At 36.5% G+C, this 10,138-nt stretch overlaps 1 protein-coding gene across 2 annotated transcripts; it reads right to left on the minus strand.

The window, feature by feature from the left end:
* Positions 1-306: 306 nt before the first annotated feature.
* On the minus strand, positions 307-9,506 carry si:ch211-191i18.2 (uncharacterized protein LOC564095 homolog). 2 transcript variants are annotated; one of them, XR_008158546.1, is made up of 5 exons: positions 9,352-9,506; positions 4,424-4,513; positions 3,571-3,683; positions 1,947-2,066; positions 307-1,266 (listed from the first exon to the last, which is right to left on the minus strand). XR_008158546.1 is itself a non-coding variant. In XM_052583297.1 (5 exons), the coding sequence occupies exons 1-4, from the start codon at positions 9,428-9,430 to the stop codon at positions 1,992-1,994; spliced, it is 357 nt and encodes a 118-aa protein (XP_052439257.1). In that variant the 5' UTR covers positions 9,431-9,506; the 3' UTR covers positions 1,296-1,519; positions 1,947-1,991. The 2 variants fall into 2 exon arrangements, 1 of the variants encoding a protein (XP_052439257.1); XM_052583297.1 differs by lacking the exon at positions 307-1,266 and adding an exon at positions 1,296-1,519.
* Positions 9,507-10,138: the final 632 nt, after the last annotated feature.

The following is a 10,138-nucleotide window of genomic DNA, read 5'->3' on the forward strand; positions in this document are numbered from 1 at the left end:
CAGAAGTTAATTTGTGCTGTTGATACAGAAAGGCTGTTCCTGACACATTTGTGGCATGTTTTCAAGTGCTTTTAATTGGCTAATGCTGACTAACCACTGACTATCTCTTATAATGTGACTCAGAATAGTGTTTGCCTCCTTATTGATAAAGGAATGTATGTGTGGCTTTGAATACAGAACAATGGGACTGCATTTAAAAATTGATCAGGTTTAACAGACATTCTGAATAATGAATAATGCATTATTTTCAGCATGTTTTGTATCATCTGTGTGATCTCAGGCTTTATAGAAATGAAGACAGGGGTGTATTACTTGAAAAAATATTTATTCATTATTGGTAACAACGCATAAAAAAAGCTCAACTGGCTCACAAATTCATGTGCATTTTGGTGTAAATCACCATCAGTATTTGTAATTTTTTTATGTATAATAATAAATCCATTACAAAATGTTACAAATGTGCTTGTATCGAGGATTACTGAAGAAATAGTGAGGCTTAGAAGTGCAGTGGTGAAGGAAAGTGCCTACATGTAATATCTGCAAGAGGTCATGATGCTTAAAATTACTAGAAAATCTCAGTCTAATTGTAAAACTTCAGAGTGTTTCTACAGTTCCCCAACTTGAATGAACTTAACATGAATCCAAGTTAGTTTGTGTAAAGCTTTGCTAAATTAGTACATTATGTAACACTGATGTCTGATTTTCTTGTTTCTCAATTACATCTTTGACACATTTATTTTTGTCGTGGCAATCAAAGGATGTGCACTGCGGATAAAAAAAAATGCTTAGACAAAGTCTTATAAAAGAGACAAATGTATTAAAATATGTTTGATTATTGCTAAAAATTGCATTGTTTTACATAACAGTGGACAGCCTGCATTAAAAAAGAGAACGATCTTGTTTTTCTCAGTTTCTTTGTTATTCAGACTCCTCAAATCACCTCCTCTGAGTCACAACCTGAAAAAAAATACCCACAAAAGAACCTGTCATTTAGTTTAGCCCTATTTCACATTCATATTCCATTCCATTGATCAAGCCTATGAGACCTCTGACATCCGTGTGCCTGTTTTGCTGTGACAAAGAATAGCAAACAATGTGTCTTTTCATTTACAGCTTGCAAGCCGTGTGTTGTCATGATTTGTCATGGATCCAACGTTGTTTTTGCTTGAGCTCTGTGGGTGCATGAGCATGTGTCTGTCTGTGATGGATGCCCACATGTCTTTCGTTCAGGTTATCTGTCCATCTGCTCTTCTTCTTCCTGGACTTCTAGAATAATTGGAGAAACAGAAAGCTCCTGAGTCTAAAATATTAAAAGATGTTATCACTTGCTTATTGGCTAGATATATATCTCATGATGAGTGCAGTTGTATTGGGTGGAGAGCAGAGCGCACATAAAGCAATGTACTGCAACTTAATGAGTGTCAAGAAGTCTAATCATTTTAATCATTTCAAATCACAGTACATTGCTCCTGTACTGTTGCTCCTGTTACGTCACCAAGGTTTGAGTGCCCTCTGCAGGCTGCAAAGATAATACATACAGTATAAGACATGTTACTAAATGGTTCGAAAACACTATAGATTTTATAATGTTTAGGATGACTTCCTAAACATAATTGCTTCTTCTGTTGTTGTAAATGCTTTTTTTATTATTATTATAATTTTTATTCAAACTAAAAAAATTATAAGAATTTTAAATAGGAGTATGTATTGTAGCCTTTTTAATGTTGTAATACATTTTAGCATAAAATCTTTTTAGCTTGTAGAGTTGGCCTGATCTTTTTGTTGTAGATATATAGGCTAATATCAGTCATTTGTCTCTGGTATGGGCCAGAATTTCAGTATGAGTGCATCTCTGATTAATTTATTCTATTTTTTTACTCAATGTCCCAAATGGAAATAAACACTGAATTGTGACTTTTATTGGATTCAGGGTTAATTTGACTTACCTGTTCAGATTGTGTAAGAGGGTCCTGTAATGTGCAGTGTGTCTGCTATAGTAGTCTGAGCAGTGGATGAACCATCACAACCAAAGTAAGAAGGGAACATAGAGGCGTTGACTGAGATGCCTAAAATTATAATAATAAAAAAGGCATTGCATCAATATACTGCTGCTGAACACGCTTGAGATTTTGAGGATGCTTGTGGTTGAAGTGAAAGACTCAACTATAAAAAAAAAAAAAAGATTCTGTTTAATGTATTAAAGGGATAGTCTACACAAAAATAGATTGTTGGTGAAAATCAGTATTACCAACATTATGTAAAATGTCTTCTTTTCCACAGAAAAAAGAAATTCATACAGTGTTGGAACAACATGAGGGTGAGTAAATTAATTCTCAATGTTTAATGGACAATCCTTTTAAAGTACAATATTTGAGTTGTGAGCTGGATAACACTTTTGTAATGCTTGCTGTGTGGTAGAGTACTTCTTATCTTCTTTAATATAGTTTTAACAACATTAAGATTTTTGCTTCTCTAATGTACTTCCAGCAGTCTAGTTTGTACATTTGATGCTAGTTGCTGACACAATCATTAAGTGAATCATGCGCTTTAGTGTTTTATAGTTCTCTCCACTATGTGGAGCAGTGTGACCAAGTGTTTTGTTTTTTCAAATGAAATGCATTTGCATTCTCCCAGGAATTCAAATGACTTTGTATAATTAGTAGCTTGTTTAATTAAATGTGCATGCTTAAATAGGTTGAGTGTTGCACCTCTGGGACTGTCTTTCCCTCCGCATTTCCTCTATTTGCAGATGCCTTCCTTTTACGCAGTGCAGAACCATTGTTTAACTTCCCCACACACGAGGATAAGAAGCAGATGGAGGAAGGGATTCAGGTTTTTTTTTTTGTTTGATTTTTTTCTTTTTTTATATATATACATATAATGGGACACCTGTTTACATTCATGTTCACTCCCAGTTTGTCACATCAGCAGGTCTATAGTGTCTCATCAGACACACCGCAGCTAATCTAATACAAAATGACATTTCACCTAGCAGAGTTTTATTGCACTCATTAAACATGAATATTAGCTCCTCCACTGATATTTTCACAACGTACAGTGCTGGCATTAAATATAGAGATGGGTATTTCATTTCTAATCACCACATAGCATTTATGTGTTTTATGGAAGCGATGTGCTCTTGAAATCGTCCAGATATGCTAAAAGGTCAGCAACTCAGAATTTCACAATGTTTGTTTCTTTTCCTGGGGTGTAAGAACAGGTCAGTGACATATTTCTCTCATATTTCACAGAAGATAACACTTCTCTGTTATTGCGCAGATTTATCATTTATTTGTCGTTTTGTGAATACAGGGTTTAAGATGCTGAACATCTGACCTCAGCTAAGTCCTGTGTGGAGGAGTTCTGTCCGCCCACAAAAATGGTAAAGTAAGCCAGCCCCCTTTCATAATCTCATCTCAAAGACACAAGGCCTTTGTTTCTAAGGAAAGATAAACCACATTACTCAGGACTGTATTGGCTGTGACACGTGCGAGTGTTTTGTGTATTCAGCATTTTGTAATGCATCAAGATGTATATAATGTAATGCAACAGAAGTGGTTCAAGAAATACCTGATCCGTATCAAAGATTGTGGGCTCAGTAGGCTCTTCTTCACCTCGAAAGGTTTCTGTTTCTGTTCCGTTTTCCATTAAATACTTCTCTAGTTCTTCACTGCTGACATTGCCTAGAGACACAAATACAGTGGGTCATAAAAAACCATGCAAATAAATAAAAAGTAAAACACATACATTACTGTACTGTTCAAAGGTTTGAGGTATTCCTTTTAATGTATTTGTAATAAGTAAAACAAGTACTGTTTTAATATATTTTCAAATGTAATTGATTGTAACTTTGCTGAATAAATGTATGACTTTAATAAAGTATTTTCATTAAGATTCATAAAATGTACAAAGTATGAAATCTATCTACAAAAGACATCATGTGTATAATATATGCTGATTATCACTGATGATGTTCAGTATATTGGTAGGATCTTTTAATTCATTCCTATAGTTATATATTAAGACTTTTCTTGTCCCATTAGACTGAATTTGCTAGATAATTTTTAGATTTTTATAAATTATTTTTTGAGATTTTCAAAAACAGTTATGTATTTTAATAATTTTAAGGGGAAAAGTCATTTTACAACTATATGGCAAACCAAAAACCCTGTCTTTTGGACATTTCTCATATTTTTCCACACAAATGTTTGCATAATTAGTTTATGACTAAGATTTATTTTAAATCATAATAACTAGGGGGTCTATGACTAGAATAATGGGGGAACTCTTAGCTTATATACTTACTAATCTGATCAAGTCTGAGGAACATAATGGCCAGATTTAAACAAACCTTATGTAAATGTGAAACATCTTAGGTAATAAAATGTGCAATGATGTTAAAATGTGAAAATTGAAAACCTACTGAAGAACCAGAACTCGAATGTTGAATTGTAGTCATACTCCGGGGTTGGAGTAGTATCGTAGTTCGAATTATATTGGTCCTCCTCGACACCTGCGAAGACAAAGAAGATTCGATTCAGCTATTATTTATGAAAAACATCAAATTTTACATGGAAAGCAATGCAGAGGTCAGTTTCTGGACAGATCACTCATCCTGTCTGTCCTTCTGATGGTCTTACATTCACACCAGTCACACAGTGACTGTCACAGCATGTTAGCCATCAATTATGACTTGTCTTCATTTCACAAATACAATTAATGCTTTGAACATTATCTGGCCATCTTTACTGCATCACCGCTCAGTCACCTCACTGAACCATAGAGGACATTGTTTTCCATTGAAAAGAAGCAGTGTCAGTAACTTGAGATCTTTGTATTGCTTCTCACATACTATTGCCATTTGTCAGTTATGTGAGACTATTCACCATGACATTTCTTTTTTCCCAAGCATCCTGTCTTTTGGTGACATATGTGATACTGTGAGATTACTAGAGCCTGAGATGTTAATGAATGAAGAGCCGGCAGTAACATCTGTGAAGCTGGTTCAGTCAGGCTCAAGAGGTCAGGAAGACGTTTGGTTATTTCTCACAATTTATGTAGATTTGATAGCTTGCTGCTAGTGTGACTCACCATTTAAAGTTTGGGCTCCGTAAAACATTTTTGAAAGATGTCTCTCGTGCTTATCAAGGCTGTATTTTTGATGAAAAATACAGCAAAACAATAATATTGTGAAATATTATCACAATAAAAAATATATTTTATTTATTTAAAAATGCCAATTATTCCTTTGATGGCAAAGCTGAATTTTCAGCAGTTATTACGCCAGTCTTCAGCGTCACATGATCCTTCAGAAAACAGTAATGTGCTGATCTGGTGTTCAAGAAACATTTCTTATTGTTATCAATGTTCAATTCAGTTGTGCTGCTTAATATTTTCATGGAAAGTGTAATACATTTCAGGATGTTTTGATGAATAGAATGTACAAGTATTAATTTCTTACATTTTCAAAAAAGAAAGAAAAAAAACACATACAGACCCAAAATATTTGAACAGTAGTGTATGTTATCTAACAGATATTTTCAAAGTGAAATTAATGAGATCCAAACTGTGTTTTATTCTTGGAATGCTTGGAAAAGGAAACCGTTTTTCTTAATTCAGTAACAGGCAGACATGGAGCATCTGTTTCATGATCAAGGCTGGCACTATAAAAAACTTGATTGATGATTATTCCTCAGGATCATATGGAAATCTTCTAAACCTTTGGGTCAATGTCTATTTATGGGACTTAAGGCCCCTGGATACACAGGAGTCCCTTAAGTGCTGACCCTCTACAGAACTCAGTTTTAAACTACAGAGGATGGGAACTGACCCGAGAATCTACTTCCTCAGGCTGAAAAAATGAATTTTCCTTTTACATGTTATTCATTTATGCAGCTGTTTAGAGAAGACCAAGGTGATCAGTGTCAGTATTTTTTTCTTGAGGGAATGTGAATGATATCCAGACTACACCTGGGAGTTGAGCCCAAGAAGCCCATCTCATATGCCTTAGGCTTATCTGGAAAGGAACTATTTCTGTCTGATTTAATCTTTAAATGTTGGTTTCAGTCAGGTGAATACTCTGTTGACTCATCGTTACACAACACTAGATATCTGTTCACGCAAAAGGATAACTGAAGCCAGTACTACTCCCGCTAGTTTCATACAAAGAGCCATATCAGGAATCTATGGTAGTCCATTTCCACCGCATGAGAAAAAAAAGTCATGCTTTGGTAAATTATGATTATGACATTAAAAGTTGAAATTATGAGATAAAAAGTCAATTATGGCATTAAACATTACTTACATTAACATTAATTCTAAAGATTTCATTTTTTTTTTTTTTTTTTTTTTGTAATCATGGAGGTTATTTTAGATACAAAACACATTACATTATTTCTTAGTGTAGAGGAGTGTGTTTGATGGACAGCATCATAGAACATATTATAACCCTAAATGTTTTGCCACACATGACCAAGAAATGACACTTGGCCTTTAGGTTATGGATGTTTGCAAGAACATTATGACTCTAAACCTTTTCCCAGACTCACCTTGCTTTATCATATCAATCATCCCTGAAGGAACAAGCAATAAGAAAGCTCTGAGTAGTTCTTTCTTACGCTGCACCATCCTCCATAACAAGTTCTTCTTGACCTTTTCAAACAAGTCATGATCAAACATGCAATAATGCAGTCATACTTCTTTGGAGACTGTCATCTATAGGATATCTGTAAGCATAATGTTTTCACTTTCTCTCGAGATTCGTGGGAAACAAGGCAGAGTTAATACCTGGATCAACACCAATAAACATGTGGTACCATAAACAGCATGAGGCTAAACGCTTCTAGCTATCAGTGAGTGGGATGTCTGGCCAGGTCTGTGTTAAGTATGCAATGTGCTGTTTATTTAAATGTCATCATCCCCTAGAGTAAAGCAGTCACTGTCTATTAAGTTCCATCTGAATACTGCAAATGGAGTCCTGTGTAAGTCCACAACTCACAACTGGGTTCTTATCCAAACATTATCGTGCCCCTTAATCAGATAGCTTTGCCAAATAAAGAAACAAAAATAACAGTGTTGTGTTTTGTCTACAGATTGACATGGTGGATTTTAGGGTGAAGGTATTCACATGCCCTACTAAATTAGTTTTTCTTTCAACTTCTGCTTTAGTGAGGAAAGTTAATGAAGCTGAGCTGTGAACCTATGGCTCAAACACATGGTTTTCACAAGTTTTACCCCATTATATTAGTCTTTATCCCTAAGACTTATTATCCTTGTGCCATTGCCACTGAGATATGAGCAAAATTCCAGAGTTTAGACGTTCAGTGTACTGTCTGGCTTTCACCCAACTTCATGTTCTTAGTATAGACTATAAAACCTAACCTGGTCACACCAATCAAACAGAGCAACAAGTTGGAACACGAACGCTAAAGCATAGACGACAGCAATGAAAGCTGGGAACAAACCTCAGAAACATTATTTAAACTAAGAATATAGTGCTTTGAAGCTGAGATGGACATTTCATAGCAGTCACTGACAAACATCGTTTCTTGTGAGGCATTGGGAAATTTAGTCAGGCGGAACTTGACCCTTCAACTCCCACCAACCACCATCAGTCATTCAGAGCCCCCAAACTTGTGATTTCAAGATGTTATCCCAAACAAATGTCAAAACAACCATGAGCCTAACAATTCACTCTCATAATGATTTTGGCCAACCCTTATCGCTTTACCCGAACCCCAGGAGGTGGTGGGTTCAGTCCAACAGTAAAACCAGCATGCATGTTACTCATCTCATGACATCTGCTTTATTAATTCTCAGGTTATCTTCTGTTTTCCAGTAATTCATTCATAAAATCACAAGACTCTTGGCAAATTTGTTCACATCTCCCGGGGCAGTCTGCCAAGTGCTCGGTTGAACACATTTCAACGTAAATTTTCTGTGCACTGAAAGCAGACAACACATTAGTTCATTCCTCTGGTGTTTACCAGGAATAATGTGGCTGTTTGTAAAGTTTGACACCTTGTGTATAGTAGTTTGGGGGTAAATCTTTTCTGTGAAGGTTTTATTCTTGCAAAGGATATCATTCAGTCTTCTACTCCTAATTATCACTTATTGTAGTCATGGATGTTCTGTCACTTCCTCAGCACAAAAGAACAAATTCCTGCTTGTTTCTGTTGGTAGTCAATGAACAAAAAAAGAGAAGGAAGTCAGAGCTGTGAGTGTGCGTCGACAGAAAACAGCTGCGCAAGGGACACGGTGGGATTACTTTGCCCTCGTGATTGTTATGACCCCCTGGGGCTGTCTGTCATGCCAAAGAGTTATCCCTGTCGTACAACTCTATAAAGATGCACTGAATTTGTCACTGAGCATTTTCTAAACTAAGTTATCTCCAACTGAGTTTCAAGAGCTAACTTTAGAAATGAACAGGATTCAACTGATTTAACAAGTTCCATGGTGACTTAATACTGTTTCTTCTTTTGTTCCAAGCAATTTTGTGCTATGCTTTTTTCAGACGGTTTTGTGGTCAACTTTTTTTCCTCTTCTGTCTTTTAAATCCCTATTTATTTTCCCTCTTCTGTTTTTTCTCTTCTGTTAAATCACAATTTAACATTTAGATGTTACCACATGTTTGCCTCATTTTCATTGTACCTGCTGCAGATGACTAACCAAAGACTGAGAACGTAGAAGACACAAATCAAAACCAGATTCTCAACGCTCCCTTTTCCTGTCAGTGGATTTTTGCATGTTAAGGCATTTTTTAGTGTCTTAAAATTCAGTACAGTGACAAAATGGGTAAGCTATTTAACCTTTATCAAGCAAAATGCATTTGGTTACAACAACAAAAATGAACAAAATATGCATGTCTTTCTTTCTTTCTTTGGAACATAAAGGATAAGTTCTGAAAAATGTCTCAATGGGTTTTTGTCTATACAGTGAAAGTAAGTGGGGCCCGGTGTTCTTTTGGACCCCATTGACTTTCATTATATTAACAATTAAAACAGTTCAGACATTGTGTATACTATATTATTTTGTGTTCCACGGAGGAAATAAAGTCAGGAACAACACAAAGGTGATTTTTTCATTATCAATTTTTTTGTAAAATTCCCAAAACAACTGCAAGTTCCCACTTTGTACAGTGTTCTCAGCCTCAAATACAATAACACATGCAAACATCTTTTCAAAAGCAAATCTTTTTTATATATAATGTCCCCTAGGAGCATTTTTGCAACTTTATCTCACACTAGATCTGTGCCTCATTCCAAACATTCACACATAGCAAGTTCCCCCATTAAAGACATAATCAATCTCAGCCTCACTCTCTCTCTCTCTCACGCACACACACACACTCACCCAAGCAGAGCGGCAGCAGTAGGAGAGCTCCTGCCAAACACACTGATATCATCACACAGTGGTGAGGTAGTCTTGCCATGTCGCTCTAAACGTGTTGATGTGTGTATGTGCAGCCTCCACGCTCTGCCTCTGAAAGACTGCAGCATGTGAGGGAGTGTGAGGAGAGGAAACCGCCAGGAGAAGGGGTGGGAGGAAGGGGTAGGAGGGGGTGGGAACTCCAAAGTTTAAGATGCCTCATTCATCTGTTAACTAGAGCACCGCCTTTAAACAATACTACAGTGATTGTCTCAACCCTGAAAGTGGATTTGCACCATAGTATTCTCATAATAGCATCATAATTCTCATTCATTTAAGCAGATTATTTGTAGTAGTATGAATTTGATGACAGGCAGTGAGATGTAAAGAGTCAGCCGGGGTTGGGATGTGGGTCACAGAGCCCACGGAAAGGTCAGTGAAGATGTTGGTAGGTCAGCAGATCTAAATGTCATCCAGGCAGCTGTGTGACTCTGGTGTTGTATCTGCTGTTTGTCAACTGGTCTTGAATAGTGATAAACTTGCTGCTGCCTGCTGTGCAGTTAATGGTTCGGAAAGGATATTTCAAGATCACTTAACAAAGTGAAGTGAAGTGACATTCAGCCAAGTATGGTGACCCATACTCAGAATTTGTGCTCTGCATTTAACCCATCCGAAATGCACACACACAGAGCAGTGAACACACACACACACACTGTGAGCACACACCCGGAGCAGTGGGCAGCCATTTATGCTGCGGCGCCCGGGGAGCAGT

Source organism: Carassius gibelio, chromosome B19, assembly GCF_023724105.1.
Source record: "Carassius gibelio isolate Cgi1373 ecotype wild population from Czech Republic chromosome B19, carGib1.2-hapl.c, whole genome shotgun sequence".
Classification (NCBI taxonomy): domain Eukaryota; kingdom Metazoa; phylum Chordata; class Actinopteri; order Cypriniformes; family Cyprinidae; genus Carassius; species Carassius gibelio.